Below are 20,980 nucleotides of genomic sequence, written 5' to 3' on the forward strand. Positions count from 1 at the left end.
CCTGCACATCAGGGGAAATTTACAGGGGACAATTAACCTACCATGCTGCACTTTCGGGATGTGGGAGGAAATCATAGCCCCTGGAGGAAACCTTCTGCAGTCGTGGTGAATGTGCAGTCGACTCAAATAGCAGCAGTGGTGAGGGTTAAACCTGCATTGTTTGAGTGGTGAAGCAACAGCTCTATGAACTACACAATATGTTGCCTGAGAAAAGATACCATGATGAATGTTCTGATGGACAGAAATCAAATTTTCTCTCTATATAATATTAGAAAACATTTTTGAAGTGAAATAATTTTATTGGAGAGTTTACAGTGACATCTTCCCTGGAATTGTTTGAAATTGGAAATGAAATGTCTTTTCAAATGTTGACACTGCAGTTGATTCATGACAGGTAAGTGATGTTTTTAATGGAGCCAGATTTTATTTCTCTGTTACAAAGGTTTGATATCAACAAACAATCCAAGTTGTATCATTCTCAAATTCTTTTGGGATGGTGGGTTAAGTTAGCGCAAACAAACTATAAGGCTGACAACATAAAACAAAACTGGATCGTTCGTTAATGGTCTTCATTGCGTCAGTCAGTCAATGGTCATCTGGACTCCAAGTGATTGAATTGTAATGCCCTCTTGTGGCAGGCAAATCACACAATGCAGTTTAGGTGAACAGGTCCCTTCACTGTAAAAAAAACCCAAAGTAAATATATTTTCAAAGTACGTATGGTATACATCATCATATACAACTCCGATATTCATTTTCTTGTGGGCATTCACAGTAGATACAAAGAAACACCATAGAATCAATGAAAAACTACATATAAACAAAGACATGCAACCAATGTGTAGAAGATGACAAATTGTGTAAATACAAATAGAAAAACAAATAATAATAATCATCTGATTACTTACACAGGCACAATCAACTGACAAACATCATTCACCAAAATCTTACTTTAAAATACAAACTCGTAAAAGACACCATACCTGTCTATAAATACAAGCCTGATCCAGTTTTAAGAGTAACTATATTATGACTGGTCCATTATTACAGATAGGACAATCCATAATAACTGTCCAGATATAGAATTACAGGATAAACAAGCAAGAACAACTTACTTAATAGATACGGCCATTCCAAATACACATAACCTGCAGAAATCGGAAGTGAAAAACACCAGAAATATACTGAATTAAAAGAGGAAATTGAGAGACTATGGAACATGAATAGAGTATACCTTGTCCCAGTAGTAACATCTACATCTGTTATCATCCCAAATTCACTAGATAGTATCATCAAACAATTAGGCTTACATAGCAGTATTTATGTTAATCTCCAGAAAGCCACAACAGTAAACACCATGAGAATAGTCCAATAGTTCCTAGCAATGGAGAAATAAGTGTGCTTGAGCAGTTTTAGAACATAGAATATAGAATAGTACAGCACATTACAGGCCCTTCAGCCCACAATGTTGTGTGGACCCTCAAACCCTGCCTCCCATATAATCCCCCACCTTAAATTCCTCCATATACCTGTCCAGTAGTCTCTTAAACTTCTCTAGTGTATCTGCCTCCACCACTGACTCAGGCAGTGCATTCCACGCACCAACCACTCTCTGAGTGAAAAACCTTCCTCTAATATCCCCCTTGAACTTCCCTCCCCTTACCTTAAAGCCATGTCCTCTTGTACTGAGCAGTGGTGCCCTGGGGAAGAGGCGCTGGCTGTCCACTCTGTCTATTCCTCTTAATATCTTGAACATCTCTATCATGTCTCCTCTCATCCTCCTTCTCTCCAAAGAGTAAAGCCCTAGCTCCCTTAATCTCTGATCATAATCCATACTCTCTAAACCAGGCAGCATCCTGGTAAATCTCCTCTGTACCCTTTCCAATGCTTCTACATCCTTCCTATACTGAGGCGACCAGAACTGGACACAGTACTCCAAGTGTGGCCTAACTAGAGTTTTATAGAGCTGCAAGTTTTCAAAGTACTGTACATTTATTTTCAAAGTATGTATACAATCTTGAGATTTATCTCCTACCAGGCAGCCATGAGACAAAGAAACCCAAAAACAAACCCCCAATATATGAAAATAGACTGTCTAACACCCAATGTGCAGAGAATAAAAGCAACATCATGGCCATAAGAAAATAAAAGAATAAAATAACCCATAAAAATACCAACAACCACCCAGTGTACAATGGAAAAAAAAACATCATGCAAACGGTAGTCACAAGCAAATAGTGTTTCTGAACTGAAGTTTACAAAGAGAGTTCATGACTCATGGTTTACAGCAGAGACGAGTAAGCGTCATAGAGCAGTGACCTCACCTTGGGCCCCGACGCATTGGTCTTCTCAATCTGGCCTGGCGTTTAACCCGCCATCCAAACATCAGGTTCTGCTGCTTCGAGCAGTGATCTGAACTGCCTCCTTCCTCACAACTCTGACCTTTTCAATCTGGCCTGGCGCTTCAGGTCAAGTCAAGTCACTTTTTATTGTCATTTCGACCATATATTTAAGGAGTTATTTTACAACTATCAAGAAAAATATATTCCACTGAAGAAAAAAGGGTGTAAAAGAAAAAATAGTTATCTGTGGCTAAGTAAAGAAATAAAGCAAAGTATACGACTAAAAAGAAAGTTATATAAGGTAGCTTAATCTAGTGGGAAGATTGAAGATCGAGGAGCTTTTAAAGATCAGCAGCAAATAACAAAAAGATTGATTAAGAAGGGGAAGATAGATTATGAAAGTAAATTGGCGAAAAACATAAAAGCAGATAGTAAGAGTTTTTATAGTTACATAAAAAGAAAAAGGGTGGCTAAAGTAAATGTTGGTCCCCTAGAAGATGAGACTGGGAAATTATTGGTAGGGGACATGGAGATGGCGGAAACACTGAACAAATATTTTGTATCAGTTTTTACAGTAGAGGACACTCAAAATATCCCAACACTGGATAAACAGGGGGCTCTAGGGGGAGAGAAGCTAACTACGATTCAAATCACCAAGGAAATGGTACTTGATAAATTAATGGGACTGAAGGTGGATAAATCCCCTGGACCGGATGGCTTGCATCCTAGGGTCTTAAGGGAAGTAGCGGTCGGGGTTGTGGATGCATTAGTGATAATTTTTCAAAACTCGCTGGACTCGGCAATGGTCCTGGCAGATTGGAAAAATGCTAATGTAACTCCTTTATTTAAAAAGGGCAATAGACAGAAGGCTGGGAACTATAGGCCAGTTAGCCTAACATCTGTGGTTGGCAAAATGTTGGAATCGATAATTAAGGAAACAGTAACAGGGCATTTGGATAAACATAACTTAATAGGACAAAGTCAGCATGGCTTTACAAAAGGGAAGTCATGTTTGACGAATTTGTTGGAGTTCTTCGAGGACATAACATATAGGGTAGATAAAGGGGAACCAGAGGATGTGGTGTATTTGGACTTCCAAAAGGCATTTGACAAGGTGCCACACCAAAGATTATTACTTAAAGTAAAAAATCATGGGTTTGGGGATAATATTCTGGCATGGGTGGAGGATTGGCTTTCTAACAGAAAACAGAGAGTTGGGATAAATGGTTTATTCTCAGACTGGCAGTTGGTGACTAGTGGTGTTCTGCAGGGGTCGGTGTTGGGACCCCAACTCTTTACAATCTATATTAATGATTTGGAGAAAGGGACTAAATGCAACGTATCGAAGTTTGCTGATGACACAAAGATGGGAGGGAGTGTAATGAGTGCGGAGGACATTGAAACCCTGCAGGGGGACATAGATAGGCTGAGTGATTGGGCAGACATTTGGCAGATGAAATATAATACTGACAAGTGTGAGGTCTTGCACTTTGGCAGGAAAAATAATAGAGCAAGTTATTATCTAAATGGAGAGAAACTGGAAAGTGCTTCTGTGCAAAGGGATCTGGGGGTCCTGGTGCAGGAAACACAAAAAGTTAGTATGCAAGTGCAGCAGGTGGTCAAGAAGGCCAATGGAATGCTGGCTTTTATTGCTAGGGGGATGGAGTATAAGAACAGGGAGGTCTTACTGCAGTTGTACCGGGTATTGGTGAGACCACACCTGGAGTACTGCGTGCAGTTCTGGTGTCCATATTTAAGAAAGGACATACTGGCTCTCGAGGCAGTGCAGAGAAGGTTCACTAGGTTAATTCCGGGGATGAGTGGGTTGATGTATGATGAGAGGTTGAGTAGATTGGGACTCTATTCATTGGAGTTCCGAAGAATGAGAGGCGATCTTATTGAAACATATAAGATTGTGAAGGGGCTTGATCGGGTGGATGCGGGGAGAATGTTCCCAATGATGGGTGAAACTAGGACTAGGGGCCAAATCTTAAAATAAGGGGATGCCATTCCAGGCCTGAGATGCGGAGAAATTTCTTCACTCAGAGGGTAGTGGGGCTGTGGAATTTACTGCCCCAGAGAGCTGTGGAAGCTACTACACTCAATAAATTCAAAACAGAGATAGACATTTTCCTGGATAAAAATGGCATTAGGGGATACGGTGAGCGAGCAGGTAAGTGGACATGAGGCTAGGTTTAGATCAGCCATGTGATCTCCTGGACCAGTTTTCGATAGCCTGGATGGGTCGGAGAGGAATTTTCCAGATTTTTTCTCCTCAATTGGCAACTCGGTCTTTTTTCCCCCGGGTGATCACAGGGGTTTGGGCGGGATGAATAATAAAATAAAATGGGCGGCATGGTGCCCTGTTGGTTGGCACTGTTGCCTTGTGGGATTCGGTGAAAACTAGAGTTAAGATTGGATTAGCCATGATCTTGTTGAATGGCGGAGCAGGCTTGAAGGGCCGATTGGCCTACTCCTGCTCCTATCTCTTATGTTCTTATGTTCTTATAACTGCTGGCACAGTACACAGTAAAAACGAGACAATGTTTTTCAGGACCATGTGGCTACATGAAACAATACAAAAACTACACTGAACTACATAAAAACAACACAGAAAAAAACTACATTAGACTACAGACCTACCCAGGACTGTATAAAGTGCACAAAACAGTGCAAGCATTACAATAAATAATAAACAGGACAATAGGGCAGTAAGGTATCAGTCCAGGCTCTGGGTATTGAGGAGTCTGATAGCTTGGGGGAAGAAACTGTTACATAGTCTGGTCGTGAGAGCCCAAATGTTTCGGTGCCTTTTCCCAGATGGCAGGAGGGAGAAAAGTTTGTATGAGGGGTGCGTGGGGTCCTTCATAATGTTGTTTGCTTTGTGGATGCAGTATGTAGTGTAAATGTCTGTAATGGCGGGAAGAGAGACCCTGATTATCTCAGCTGACCTCACTATCCGCTGCAGGGTCTTGCGATCCGAGATGGTGCAATTTCCGAACAAGGCAGTGATGCAGCTGCTCAGGATGCTCTCAATACAACCTCTGTAGAATATGATGAGAATGGGGGGTGGGAGATGGACTTTCCTCAGCCTTCGCAGAAAGTAGAGACGCTGCTGGGCTTTCTTTGCTATGGAGCTGGTGTTGAGGGACCAGGTGAGATTAAATCTCCGTCTGGTCAATGGGTTCTGCTGCTTGGATACGGTGGATTTCGCTGCCTCGATTTGGTCTATATATCTCAGTCCGAACTGGGTCTGCCATGTTGATATGCTCGGGGGCCTAGACCCCTGTGGCTGAGGATCTGCTTGTGTTCAACCTTTCATGCTCTTCCTTGCACTTGCCGACCGGCCTGCCTCGGTTCTGCCACCTCAAATTGCTTCCAAATCCGAAGGGAAGCTATAGACTATTACTTGCAATGATCATGTGGCAGAAAAAGTGTGGTTAACTAAGTATTTAGTTGCTAAGTATTTCCCCCTCCCCCCACTACTTTCAAATCTCTTAGTATCTTTCCTTTCAGTTAGTCCTGACGAAGGGTCTCGGCCCAAAACGTCGACAGTGCTTCTCCCTATAGATGCTGCCTGGCCTGCTGTGTTCCACCAGCATTTTGTGTGTGTTGTTTAGTTGCTATCCTTGTTTTGTTAGCTACCAGCCAGAAGTTGCAGAGGTTCACCAGCACCATCTTATTTAAGAAAGGTTGTGTCCATTCCTTAGGTTCAATCAGCGTCAGCTGAGAAAAAGTAAAAATAATAATAAAAATAAGTTGAGAAAAAATAAAAATACAATAACAATAATAAATTAATAAATAATAATATTTAGAACGTGATTTGTAGAGTCCTTGAAAATTAGTCTGTAGGTTGTGGAATCAGTTCAGTGTGAGGTGAGTGAAGTTATCCACGCCAATTCAGGAACCTGAAGGTTGAAGGGTAATTATTGTACTTAAACCTGCTGTTGTGGGACCTAAGGCTCCTGTACCTTCTTCCCATGGCAGCAGCAAAAAGAGAGCATGGCCTGGATGGTGGGAGAAAGAATGACCAAAGATCATTAGTATGTACATAATGCACTGCTACCAGGATGCTTGCCCCAAGAGAAAATAAATATCTCTATCAATGAAGAAACAATTCCTGTTTCTACTTTTGTTAAATACAGGAACTGCTACAACAGATCTTAGCACCCACGAAATTTAACGAATCCATTACTAGAGTCCCATTTGCTGACCTGACCATTGAAATTTGCTTTGAAAGGGAGAACACAACTACAGCTGTGAAGATCCCTGCTGCACCTGATGACCCTGTGATCTCTGTCTCAGAAGCCGATGTTAGGCTGTCTTTAAAGAGAGTGAACCCTCGCAAGGCAGAAGGTCCCGATGGACTACCTGGTAAAGTTCCGAAAATCTGTGCCAACCAGCTGGCAGGAGTATTTAAGGACACTTTCAACCTCTCATTGCTATGGGCGGAAGTTCCCACTTGCTTCAAAAAGGAAACAATTTTACCAGTGCTTAAGAAGCTGCCTTAATGATTATCCCCTGGTAGCACTCACATCTGCAGTGATGAAATGCTTTGAGAGGTTGGTCATGACTAGAATGAACTTCTACCTCAGCAAGGACCTGGACCCATTGCAATTTGCCTATCACCACAATAGGTCAACGGCAGATGCGATCTCAATGGCTCTTCACACGGCTAGACAACCTGGGCAATACAAACACCTATCTCAGGATGCTATTCATTGACTATAGCTCAGCATTTAACACCATCATTTCCACAATCCTGATTGAGAAGTTGCACAACCTGAGCCTCTGTACCTCCCTCTGCAATTGGATCCCCAACTTCTTAACCAGAAGACCACAATCTGTGCGAATTGGTGATAACATCAGACAATCAACACTTGTGCACCTCAGGGGTGTGTGCTTAGCCCACTGCTCTACTCTCTCTCTCTCTCTCTCTCTCTCTCTCTCTCTCTCTCTCTCTCTCTCTATATATATATATATATATATATATATATATATATATATATATATATATATATATATAACTGTGTGGCTAGGCATAGCCCAAATAGCATCTATACATTTGCTGACAATACAACCATCGTTGGTAGAGTCTCAGGTGGTGACAAGAGGGTGCACAGGAGTGAGATATGCCAACTAGTGGAATAGTGTCACAGCAACAACTTGCACTCAACATCAGTAAGACAAAAGAGCTGGTTGTGGACTTCAGGAAGGGTAAAATGAAGGACCACACACCAATCCTCATAGAGGGATCAGAAGTGGAGAGAATGAGCAGTTTCAAGTTCCTGGGTGTCAAGATCTCTGAGGATCTAACCTGGTCCCAACGTATTGATGCAGTTATAAAGAGGGAGAGACAGCGGTTATAATTCATTAGGAGTTTGAAGAGATTTGGTATGTCAATGAATGCACTCAAAAACTTCTATAGATGTACCGTGGAGAGCCATCACTGTGTGGTATGGGGGGGAGGGGGGCTACTGCACAGGACCAAAAGAAACTGCAGAGGTTTGTTAATTTAGTCGGCTCCATCTTTGGGTACTAGCCTACAAAGTACCCAGGACATCTTCAAGGAGCTGTGACTCAGAAAGGCACTGTCCATTATTAAGGACCTCCAGCACCCAGGGCGTGCCCTTTTCTCAGTTACCATCAGGTAGGAGATACAGAAGCCTGGAGGCACACACTCAGCAATACAGGAACAGCTTCTTCCCCTCTGTCATCCGATTCCTGAATGGACATTGAACCCTTGGACACTAGCTCACTTTTTTAATATATGGTATTTCTGTTTTTGCACAATTTTTAATCTATTCAATATAGGTACACTGTAATTGATCTGTTATTTATTTTTTATTTTGTGTTTTTTTCCTTCTTCTATATTATGTATTGCATTCAACTGCCGCTGCTAAGTTAACAAATTTCCCGTCATATGCCGGTGATAATAAAGCTGATCCTGAAATTATATGTACAATGGCATTGCTTCAGTGTAATTCTTGTTTCTGCAATTGTATAATTCATTACAGGCTCACAGTCCCTTTATGAGATATTTGAGGGGAGACAGAGCTGGTGTTACTCTCAGGGACTAGAGTAATATATTGCAATTACAGGAAGCCTTTAACTTGAAGATGGGTTGTTATCAATCTTGTTCTATACATCTAATGTAGGTTTGGTGACCTGAACCTGAACTGGACTAGAGGAACATATTATATAATGTGCTCATCAGCTGCTCTGGAGTCATGCCCTGTGAGCATGAGACCACAACATCCAACTCTTTGATCATCCAAGTGTGCAAATTCATATTTACATTGATATGCCTGGAGATTTGGAATGCATTGCCAAAGTGTTATGGTCCGGTCCGTAAAGTCCGCGTTCCAGTTCATGGTCTGGGCCATGTTCCTTATTCCAGGTTTTCTGGTTTTCCCTTGTTCTGTTGGGTGCTGTAATTGAGGCACCTGATTCTCATTTTGGGCTGGCTACATAATTAGCTCCTGGGTTCAGCTTCATTGGCTAAATTGTTCTCCCCCCGTCCCCCTGTCAAGTTCTACCGCCGGAGCAAGACCGGAACCTTGCTGTGTCTAGATAAGGAACTGTCTATCGTTGTTTGGAACTGTCTCTTTGTGTCCTCACCTCCGCTGGGTAGGTCCGGCTGTTTGCCACTACCTTGAGTTGGGAACTGTCTCTGTGTCTGCGCCTTCACTAGGTAGGTCCGGCCTTTTGATGCTACCCTGAGTATAGAACTGTCTCTCATTGTACTGTGTACTAGTTCCGGCCCTACGTCCTGCTCCCCAGGAGGGGTCCTGACTCTGAGTAGAGCCCCGGCCCCAAGTCCTGCCCCCAAGGAGGGGTTCCAGCTCTGTGTTCCTGTTCTGCCAAGACCAAGGCTCTGTGTTCAGGTGTCCCAAGATTGAGTCAAGGCTTTGGGTTCTTGCCCTGTCCACATGCTTCATCCTGTGCAGGAGTTCCATGTCTAGTCCTGCAGCCAAGCCTCGAAGAACCCTAGCCATGTCCGTCCTGTAACCACGTCATGTCCTCGCCTAGTTCTGGGGTCCAAGCCCGAGTCAAGACCCAGATTCTGGGTCCTTGTCCAGTCCTTGTCCCAGCTCCTAGTCTGTGTCCTGTCCCGTTCTTAACTCTAGTCCAGTCCAGTTCCTAGTACTTCAGTGTCTGTGTCTTGCATTTGGGTCTGCTCCAGTGACCCCCCCCCCCCCCATATGACACAAAGAGAAGAAAAGGGGATGGTGATTCCAGGAACAAAGTGAAGCAAGTTAAGTGTCTGCCAAGAGATGGGGAAGAAAAGAAGCATGAAAGTGTACAAAGAATATATCTAGAAACAACACAGAAGAATTGTTTTTCTTTCCATTTTAGCTGTTTCTAATTATACTGCAACTTAAATTTACAAAGCTTGAATTTCAGCCCCTTGGAGAAAGTAAAACAATTAGAATTATAACAGCCATGGCTCAGTGGTAGGAATCTTCCCCCCAAATCAGATCATTTTATGAATATCTATTTCAGTCCAGTTACACCTTAAAGATTTTTACTTTGTTATCTGTTCATTGGGCATTAAAATGCCCTTTTAAGAAGAGACGCATAACAAATATTCTTCCCACTGCCTTGATTTGATGCAAAAGATCCACAACACCATCGAAATCACAAGGAGTTCTGCTGCTACCCTGTCCAATATCTGTTGGTGAAACAGATCCCAATGCTTTCTCTGGCACCTTGTTGCATGCAAATTCTCTAATGTTTGCTGCATTTCAGCACTTAATTGGAAGCACTTTATGATAAGCGGATAAAATGTAAAGCTCAAAATATGCTTCCTTTAAACATGAATACTAAATAAAACTGTTAGACATAATTAACAGAGGGATATACCTATTCAGTACATAATAAAAGTCAAAATGCTAATAATTGTCCAAATGTGAATTAATACTACAGGTCATCAATGGAAAGGTTTCTCTCTATCTGACCTGTCCTCTCTGTATTTGAATAGACTGGGGCATTATCATTATGTGCTATGTGGTATGACATGGGCAATCGTGGTCTTTGAACATGGTTGCTCTTGGCAAATTTTTCTATAGAACTGGTTTGACATTGCCTTCTTCTGCGTAGTGTCTTTACAAGATGGGTGACACTAGCAAATATCAAGACTAGGGCACTTTGCATGAAATTTTTTTATATAATTAGCTTTTGTGTGAATAAATGTGAGTAAAAATTTAAGCTGCTGTTCAAAGGTTTCAAAGGTACATTTAACGTCCGAGAAATGTATACAATATACATCCTGAAATGCTTTTTCTTCACAACCATCCACGAAAAACAGAGGAGTGCCCCCCAAAAATAATAACAGTTAAATGTTACAACCCCAAAGACCACCCAGCTCCCCTCCCTCCCGCACGTAAGCGGCAGCAAGCAACGATCCCCCTCCCCCACCAGCAAAAAAAAAGCATCAGCACCCACCACCGAGCACTCAAGCATGTAACAAAAGCAACAGCAAAGGCACAGACTTGCAGTACTCCAAAGACTACTCGTTCACCCGGTATTCGATATACCAGAGACTCTCTCTCTCCCTAATAAGGGAGAAAGAGGTGACTCCGTTTCACAGTGAGAGGGGAGACATAACAAACAGCTCGCTGGTTTATGCTGTTAAAAGTCTGTTGCGTTGCTTTTTCTGAGCTCTGTGCCCAAAGATCTCAGGTCTCTGGGCACACAGCCAGAGATCTTCCAACTCTCATGACACACCAATTTCCTGCCCGGACACCGACCTTCGATCCCCCTGTCTCCAGAGCCACGAAATCTTGGACCTCTGAAGGCGTGAAGCTCTTGGGCCGCACCCTTGATGTGCTGAATAACGGCCAGTCATGCTCTAATGTTCGTGCTACCTCTCAACCATCAGGCTCTTGAGCAAAAATGGACTCTTATATCGTTATTTCCTGCTCATTATTTATTGCTCTTGTTTCCTATCTACATTTGCAGTTTGTTTACAGTTGACAGTTCCTGATGTTTACAGTTACTGTTCTATAGATTTGCTAAGTATGCCCACAAAAAAAGAATCTCAGAATTGTATGTGGTGACTTGTATGTACGGTACTCTGATAATAAACTTCACTTTGTCCTTTGAACAAGGAAAATTGGCCAATGGTTGCCAAGTTCATTATATCAGTAGATCAGTGGATCACCCAAATGTCAGCCTAGATTATGTGCTCAAATCTGTGAGTGCAAGTCCATGCTCTGCCCTGTCACATCACACAGGAGACCGACAAATTGTGCAAAAGTCTGTATGCTCAGAGGCCACTTTATTAGGTACAGCTGTCAGTTAATGCAAATATCTAATCAGCCAATCATGTGGCACCAACCCAATGCATAGAAACATGCAGACATGGTCAAGAGGTTCAGTTGTTGCTTAACCAAACATCTGAATGGTGAACAAAGGTGACCAATGTGACCTACCTTGACCACGGTACTTGACAGGGTGGTTTGAGTACCTCAGAAACTGCTAATCTCCTGGGATTTTCACACACGACAGTCTCTAGTTTTTTGCAGAGAAAGGCGCAAAAACAAAAAAAAAAATCCAGTAAGCAGCAGTACTGTGGGCAAAAACGCCTTGTAAATGAGAGAAGTCAGAGGAGAATGGCAAGACTGGTTCAAACTGACAGGAAGGCAACAGTTACCAACCATACATTCCAACAGTGCTGTGCAGAAGAGCATCTCTGGACACACAGCACATTGAAGTGGATAGACTACAGCAGAAGAAGACCACAAACATACACTCAGTGGCCATTTTATTAGGTACAGGAGATACCCAATAAAGGGGACACTGTGTGTAAAACAAATAACACAATTTCTCACTTCCATTTTATCTAGTGGGGTGGGAGGTACTCTTAGCTCCAAAATAACAAGCATTTTACCAATATTAATAATATTCAATGAGAAAAATGTGAGTACACATTAAATTATTTCTAACTATCAAAGCATTTATCATGAGGGCTTCCTTTGTTTATAAATCATTTAAACACTTGAGTAATTTGTAACAAATCAAAATAATTTAACCTTACTTGGAATAACAGGCGTGTTATATTTCTTCATCAGCTAATCAGCATGATGGTTTAATGCCATTATCTGACAGGAACAGCACAATTGCCATTGATTGGATGATGGGAAGCAGACAGCTTTTGCAGGAGAGTTTCATTACACATTTATTTTTATCTTGTAATCAGCAAAGGGGACGGTAGTAATACAGTACAGCAGGATTGGTGTCAATAGCTGGCATAGACTTGATGAGCCCAGGGGTCTTTTTCTGTATTGAGTGACTCTATGAATTTAGTTAAGATTGAAGATGTTTCAAATATTCAGCAGGTCAGCCTGCAGGAAGAGAAACAGAGCTGATGTTCCAGGTTGAATATCTTTGTTCAGAATGGAAAATCAAAGATAGTTAAAGATGCCAGAAATCTGAAATTAAACCAAAAAAAAAGAATCAGAATCAGGTTTAATGTTACTAGCATATGTTGTGATATTTGTTGATGGCAGCAGTACAATGCAATACTTGATACCGATAAAAAAAAAGTACATCAATTACACTAAGTATATTAAATAGTTCAATTAAAAATAGTGCCAAAAATAGAAATAATAAAAGTGAGGTCGTGTTCACGGGTTCAATGTCCATTTAGGAATCTGATGGCAGAGGGGAAGAAGCTGTTCCTGATTCCTGCATCACTGAATGTGCGTCTTCAGGCTTCTGTACCTCCTTCCTGATGTTAACAATGAGAAGGGGGCATGTCCTGGTGATGGGGGACCTTAATAATGGATGCCGCCTTTGTGAGGAACCGCTGGTTGAAGATGCCTTAGATACGACGGAGGCTAGTACCCAAGATGGAGCTGACTAATCTTACAACCTTCCGTAGCTTCTTTCGATCCTGTGCAGTAGCCCCTCCCCCCATACAGACAGTGATGCAGTCTGTCAGAATGCACTCCATAGTAAATCTGTAAGAGGTCTGGGTGTTTTTGGTGACAAACTGTATCTCCTCAAACTCCTAATGAAATATAGCCACCGTCCTGATCTCTTTATAGTTGCATCAATATGTTGGGACCAGGTTAGATCCTCAGAGATCTCGACATCCGGAACTTGAAATTGCTCACTCTCTCCACTTCTGATACCTCTATAAAGATTGGTTCATGCTCCCTTGTCCTACACTTTCTGAAGCCACCAATCAGCTCCTTGATGTTACTGACATTGAGTGCAAGGTTGTTGCTAGAATGCTAGAAATGCTCAGTGGCTCAGGCTGCATCTTTGAATGAGAAACAGAGCTAATGTTTAAGGTTGAAGATCTTTATTCAGAACTGAAAATCAAACACAACTAAAGATGCAGGAAATCCGAAATTAGAACAGAAAATGGTAGAAATACTCAGCAGGTCGCTTGCAAAGAGAATCAGAGCTAACGTTTCAGGTCGAGAACCACACTAACTTCCCCCTCTGCTCCCAAAGTTTTAACTTGTAAAGTGTTTGCAAACTGGATGTGCCATGGAACTATCTCTCAGAACAGAAGCGTCTTGACTTCAATCTACACCTTACCGCATGTTGACAAAAAAAGGGTCTGGTCATTTTTCCATTTGAATTCTCTGAGGAGGCTACGTGCAATTGTGCAGTCCTGTTATCATAACGAAGCAGCCATGATACATCTGAAATATCTGCATTGTCAGCAAAAAGCCGGATAGCAATAATTTTTGCATTGTCCAATGTTGTATAAAATCTGTACCTATATCAGAGTAGTAAATTTATTAGAGGCAGCTATGGTGCAAATGCGCCAGCTTGTATCAGTCCTTTCCCTGACCACCTGACCGCAGGTGGCTATAGCCACAACATAATTAACAAAGGAAGCTGGTGCACTATATCAGTGGTGGAGGGTATATGTGGATGAGAGGCTGAGGGAGGGTGTTGAATGTGGATTTGACACATTATTCTTGGGTATAACAGAGGGTGTCATTTGGGCAGCAGACACGGGATAGAGATTGGGAGAGGGATGGGTGGATGAAGCAGGGCAGAAAATGGAGGGGGGACGCAGAGAAGAGGGAGGGGGGTGAAGGCAGGGATGGAAGGTGAAAGAGAGGAAAGTGGAGGGAAGCAAGAAAGGAAAGGGGTGAGAGGAGGAAGAGTGAAAGGGAGATGAAGGAAAAGGGGGTGGGGAAAGGAAAAAGAGCGAAAGGGTGGGAAGAAGGAAGAAGAAGTGAGGAGCGGTTAGAGAGTGTATACGAATTGGGAATGGGGAAAGGGGGATGAATAAGTGGAGAGAGAGAGGGTGTGGCTGAGAGATGAGCCACGAGTGGCTGTGGGAGGGGGGTGGCGATAGATTCGGGAATGAGAGTTGTGAAGTGGGCTCGGCACTGGCAATCGGGATAGAATGGTGTTCCTGGCAGCTCGGGCCAGTAGCGAGTGAAGACGGGCCGAGCGAGATGTGGACAGAGTGGGTGGGGAGGAAAGGCAGGAGGGGAGAGTGCGTGAGGCTAGAGGGTGCTCGCAGGCTAGCAGCCTGTTGACTGCGGACTGAGCTGCCAGCAACGAGGGCGGCTGCTGGAGCGTCGGCGCTCAGTCTGAACGGCTGCGCACCTCCGGCCGGCCGCAGCTCACCTGCCGCCGCAGAGTCAGGGCTTGTTGCCGAGTCTTGCCTCGCCAGTCAACAACTCGTAGCATCAGTGAAGGGAAATGCAGAGCGCCCATACCTGTGTGGATCTTTCCCTGTCAGGCGCTGGTGCCTTGCGCGAATAGTTTACCGTTGCTGGCCCCGCTACTGACTTGCTCCGTGTCTGGGAATTTGTTTTGTTTTGCTTCTTGCGATGCCAGAGAAGATGGCTAAGTTTTTGCAGATCGCCCCTCACTCACTGGCCGTCGTGCTGTCCTGGGCAGGTGCGGCCAGCGCGGTGGCGCCAAGCGAGAAGATGCAGCGACAGCACACCGGCTACGAGATCTTCGCCGACTTCAAAGCGGAGAATATGCAGCACTTTTGGAACAAGCGGGTGACAGACGCCATCTCGGAGGCTTTCTTCCTGGGCTGGATCGACAAGCACGTCCTGCTGATCCAGGGCAAAGAGTCGCATTTGGAGGTGCTGAGGGAGGCCTGGGTGAGAAGATCGCTGAAGCCACCCAAGGGATTCGACATAAAGTATCTGGGTGAGTGTTGGCAGTGCCCCATTCTGGCGTCCACTGGATCTCAGACCCACACAGGGATCCTCACTGACAAATTCAGGAAATCTTCTTTACCTCAGTCACTTCACAACTTGTCCTGGAATTTGACCTCGTAGCCTCTACTGCCAGAGTACAATTAGGTAACCTTCCCTACCTGATTTCCAATTGATGCGTGTCATGAACTATCCATGACAATAGTGCGAAGGCCCTGAACTTTAATACAGAGCCAAAATTGTTGTGTTAAAAGGGGTTAAATATTTAGCTTTTAATAGATGAATGGCCAGTTTTAAGTGACTTCTTAACTGATTCAAATGCACTCCACTTCCCGGAGCTTGGTGAATTCAAAGAAATAATTGACGTTTCTTATTTAGAACCCTGATATTAAACTTTCACTTTGTGCAATATCAGTCTGCCGTTTACACTGGCGGTGTTGAAATATTTATCAATGGTTTCACTGCATTTGCTGTATTTCTCCTGGCAGAGCAGAAATGTAGCAGGTTTATTCCAGCTTCTCAAAAGGGCTTCCGAACCAAAACCAATGTTTACACAGCTTATTTACCTGTTCAAATGATCCAGCGAGGATGTAACTATGCGATATGTTTATCGTGGGCATGTATAATTTTGTGGTTAACGCTACCGCAGAGGTTTGATTAAGTTGTTAGTTTAGGAACAGTGTTTGTTGACAAAAGAACATGTGCATAGTTTTTGTCCGGTGTTTATTAACTAAAAAGTTATAATAAAACTTGTACCTTTTATAGATCTTTAGAATAGCAGACTTAGCCAAATCAATAACAATTGAACAGGCACTATTACCATCCATTTAGTTTTGCCACGCTTGATAACCGAATGGATGGCCCTCTCCTATTATTCCTACTAGCATATACAATTGCAATGATGCACAGAAGCCAGCCTGGTAACACTCATAAACCCTCAGTTGCTGTTTCACCTGTCTGTGGAGGTTCTGTTATGGTCTTAGCGTAAACAGGCTAAACAAAGCTCAATAATCTATATATTCAGCTTATATTGTAACTACATTCAGACCAAATCCTGAATTTTATTTGGTGGCGTCACAATATATGTTATAGATTAAATTCTTAACGCAGTTTTAAAAGTTTGGAGTTAAATTGGAAACCTTCGTGAAAAGTTAAAGGAATGCACATTGTGGATGATATAATTGTAGCCAGCCTTATTTTGAGCAATGATAATTGCAGCTTCCCAGTAATAACATACAAGAAGTATTATTAAAAGACCTCAACTGAACAGAAATTGTGATGATTAATTCGCAGAATGATTTTTTGAATAACATGTGTTGAGTCATGTTATTTCAGTCATCCGTTTCATTTAATGGTACATCTCTAGAAGGCAATGCAATAAGTTTTAAACTGGGTTCACTGAATGCACAGCTTACTAGGAGGTTCACAGAGTGATTAGTATTCTATACTTAACTAATTTCAATAGTGATGTTTTATTGTGTTGATATGAATGAAATATTTCTCTTATCATAATGTTCCTGCTGCAGTAAAACATTTCAATTGCAGTTGGAATGCAGTTATTTTAGGAGTCACTGCATAGAATAATTTGAAATATATCTAATAAACTGTACCAAACTATGTATTTTAATTATCTGCCAAGAAACACCCTTGACACTGCATTGTACTGTATGAAAGGAATTTTGACAGGTACTTGGGAGCAAAACCTTCCTTTGTGCAGATTATTTGATCTGTTGATTTTGACAGCAGGAAGCCATGTTTATAATGCAACTTTGTTTCAGTAGAATATTAGTGTTTGGATAGCTTATTAAAATGGTGGAAGATGTTTCAGGAAACATTGTGTAATACAGTGATAAATTACTTATTTGCCGACAGCCAGTTGCAAAGATTACAAACTTTTACTTAAGAACTCATTTGATATCAGTGTTTGATCTTATATAACATGACATTTGTATGAATTTAAAAGCTTTGACCTGCTGTGAAGATTATTTTCATTTAATACCTTCAAAAGAAAAGATTAAAATCTGAATCGCTGAATAGTTTTCCTACATATTCTGTGAAGCCATTGTCTATAAGAACTTAAAATCTGCATTATGGCATTTGTGTGAGAGATTTGTTTTTATTTTAATACTCATATTTTATACAAGCAGAATCTAGGAATATTGTAATGAAAGCTAGTGTAGTATTAGTGCTGTAATCTTCTTGTCAATGGAAGACATGGTGTGCATATTTTACTACTTATAGCTGTCATACATTACACAATAGATAACGGGCAAAATACTCACCTTGCTCATAACAGGATATCCAATATTTTTAAGCAGCCAGTGGAATTGATGTAGATAGTGAGGCAATTTTGGTCAAAGTGGATGCAATGCATTGAAAATACAGAAGAATTGCCCTGCAATATATTTAATCTCTTGTGCTGTAATCTCTAATACCTGAAGTGCAAAATTATATGTAAATAGCATTATTTTTATGAATAATTTGAAATTCTGTAGATTAAACCTTGAATTTTGTCAATTTAAAGACCTACATTTCCTGCCAGAAACTTCTTTGGAAATTATATGAGTGCTCTCATACAAAGCTCACATCACTTATGACATATTTTTGAAAATTTCTTTTTCAAGTCATAATAGCAAAACAGTTGAAAAGATGGTTAACAAAGATTGAGAAAATAAAAATTATTTTTAACTAATCTATTAGGTTTTCAAAGACACTTATGACATTTTGGATTGAGGAAATTAAGTTACTATTTTAAATGCAGTTTACTGTAAACTTTTGTTAAGTTATGTGCAGAAGAATAATTGCCAGAAAAAAAGTGTGAACTTATTTATGCCTGAACCTTATTATAGCCATAGGGCAGAATCTAATTTTGGATGGTGGCACAAAACAGGCAATGTAGAATTGGCTGCCCATTTTATACCCCACGAGTTTTATTTTTACTGGATGTAATTCAAAGGAATTTCTTTGCCTTTTACTGCCAAGTAGAACGTTGTTACCTTAGAATCATATGGCAATGGAGAAAGTCATTCGATCCATTATTCCTGTTGCTTGAAAAAGTTCTTCAGTTAGACATACAGTCCTATTTATCTATTGCATCTAAGTATTTTCTTTCATAATTTTGACTTTATTCTAGTCCAAATAGTGCTGTAAATTAATTTCCTAATGATGTCATTCATAAAGGCTTATGAAGGAGTCAGAGGAAAATTAACAAGAGGGTACAAGGCAGATTGGTTTACACCAGAATTGTATCAACCCCGTCATGTTAGCTTCGTACCTGGAATATGCACTGTAGCAGACTGAAATTATGAGGTGTATAGAGTAAGCAGTCTTGTTCCATTGAGGTTGGGTGAGACTAGAACTAGAGGTCATAGGTTAAGGGTGAAAGGTAAAATGTTTAAGGAGAAATATGAAAGGGAACTTATTCACTCAGAGGGTGGTGAGAATGTGGAACAAGCTGCCAACAGAATTGGTAGATGCAGGTTCAATTTTACCGTTTAAGAGAAATTTTGGATAGTTACATGGATTGGAGGGGTATGGAGGGCTACGGTCCAGGTGCAGGTCTATGGGACTAGACAGATTAATAGTTCAGCATGGACTAGATAGGCCAAAGGGACTGTTTCTGTGCTGTGATGCTCTGTGGCTCTGTACAAGTCCCATCAAGCTACACTGCCCAGCAATCCACCTACTTAACACTATCCTGACCACAGGACAATTTACAATGACCAATTAATCTACTAACCAGTACATCTTTGGACTGTGGGAGGAAACTGGAGCATCCGGAGGAAGCCCTCGAGGTTCACAGGAAGAACGTACAATCTCCTTCCAGACTGTGCTGGAATTAAACTCCAAATTTCAGAACGCCCCGAACTGTAATAGCATCACGTTATGGAACTGGAGGGCTTGAGATATAAGGAGAAACTGAATTTGCTGGGACACTTTTCCCTGGAGCAAAGGAGGCTGAGATGTATGAAATCATGAAGTACATAAATGTGATACAGTCTTTATTCAAGGGGGTTGAAAACTAGAGATCATAGGTGTGAGGTAGGAAAGATGTAAAGGGGATCTGAGAGGTAAAGTTTTCATACACATACAAATACATGGATAGGAGAGGCAGAGAGGGATGTGGTTCTCCAACATTTAGTCACATGCAGCCTGCTGAGAGAGGAAATGTGCTTAAAAATTGTGATCTAAACTCGTTCCTGAAGCTAATGGAAAGTCAAACTTGCAACTTATTTTTCCATGGTGTTATTTATCAGATGGAAGACATGTCAATGTGGATAGATATTAATTATCAATCAGGGAGGATGATCTTTGTAAATGAGTGTATTGGAGTCATACAGCACAAAACCAGGACCTTTGGCCTCACTCATCCTCGCTAACTAAGGGCCCCTTTATATCTAACCACTTTGGTGTTGATCTTTATTGCTTCACATTTGACGTTTCTACAGTTCCCTAGGTCCAGTGATCTGAAATTCCCTCCCATCTCCTCTTCCTCTCCCTTACTACCTCATTTTCCTTTGACCAAACACCTGTGGAAGTTAGCTCTGTTAATGTCAATGGAGCTGACTTTTGGAGCATGATGATATTTTAATGCTCATGCCCAACATCTTATTGAATAGCACTGCAGGCTTAAAGACCTACATGACCTATTACAGTTTCTAATTTTTATGTCTGTCCAGGAGCCTTACAATCGGATTAAAGAACATTTTTATTGTTTGTGCAGTATGGACATTTTTGCCTCTGGTTTTAACCAGACTTAGGGTGGATGTCCTTGTGGGCTCAGCTGCACATTTATATCTGGTTACCTCTACCACTCAGTGTTTCCAAACAAGTAGTTAAAATTGATTCTAAACTCCGTGCACCAAAACGGAAAATCACAAAGTACTATGATTGTTCCATGACCTTTCCATTGCATTTTTATTTGTCTTATATCGGAATCAGGTTTAGAATCTTCAATATATGCCATGAAATTTGTTTTGGCTGCAATACATAAAAATTACTACACGATGCAAAAATAAGTACTGCAAAAGTGGAATATTGAGGTAGGGTTCATGGGGTCATGGACCATTCAGAAATATGATGGTGGAGGGAAAGAAGCTGTTCATAAATCACTGAATGGATGCCTTCAGGCTCCACCAGCTTAATAGAGTTCCTTTTTGTGGTTTTATGTTCATAGATATGGATAATGCCGGCAAAGTCAGCACTTACTACCCAGTTCTTGTTGATATTGAGAGGTATTGATGAGGTTTAATCTTGAGTCACGGCAGTGCTTGTGCTGAGATTCCTTCAATGCCGTTCCAGTGACACTTTGTATAAGTCAAGATTCTCTGTACCTTGGAAGAAAACCTGTAGGTGGCAGTGTTCCCATTTCATTCCTGCCTTTGCCCTTCTCCATGGCAGAGGTAGCAGTCTTTGGAAGAAACTTTGGTGAGTTGTTGTTATGCATTTCATAGATGCCACTCGCAAGTTTTTGTAAAAGCA

The 20,980-nt window shown here is 41.6% G+C and overlaps 1 protein-coding gene and 1 long non-coding RNA gene across 2 annotated transcripts in view; one reads left to right on the forward strand and one right to left on the reverse strand.

The window, feature by feature from the left end:
• Positions 1-402: 402 nt before the first annotated feature.
• On the reverse strand, positions 403-15,271 carry LOC140728955 (uncharacterized). Its single transcript, XR_012099220.1, has 4 exons — positions 15,044-15,271; positions 12,385-12,778; positions 11,780-11,858; positions 403-678 (listed from the first exon to the last, which is right to left on the reverse strand). It is a non-coding gene; the product is annotated as an uncharacterized lncRNA (long non-coding RNA).
• LOC140728954 (storkhead-box protein 1-like) overlaps positions 14,694-20,980 on the forward strand; it is a 55,719-nt gene continuing 49,432 nt past the window's right edge. The window contains exon 1 of the mRNA XM_073048094.1: positions 14,694-15,491. Within this exon, the coding sequence (XP_072904195.1) occupies positions 15,158-15,491 (334 nt within the window). The 5' untranslated portion in view covers positions 14,694-15,157. The remainder of the gene's footprint in view (positions 15,492-20,980) is intronic.

The sequence above is a fragment of the Hemitrygon akajei genome, chromosome 6, assembly GCF_048418815.1.
Source record: "Hemitrygon akajei chromosome 6, sHemAka1.3, whole genome shotgun sequence".
NCBI lineage: Eukaryota > Metazoa > Chordata > Chondrichthyes > Myliobatiformes > Dasyatidae > Hemitrygon > Hemitrygon akajei.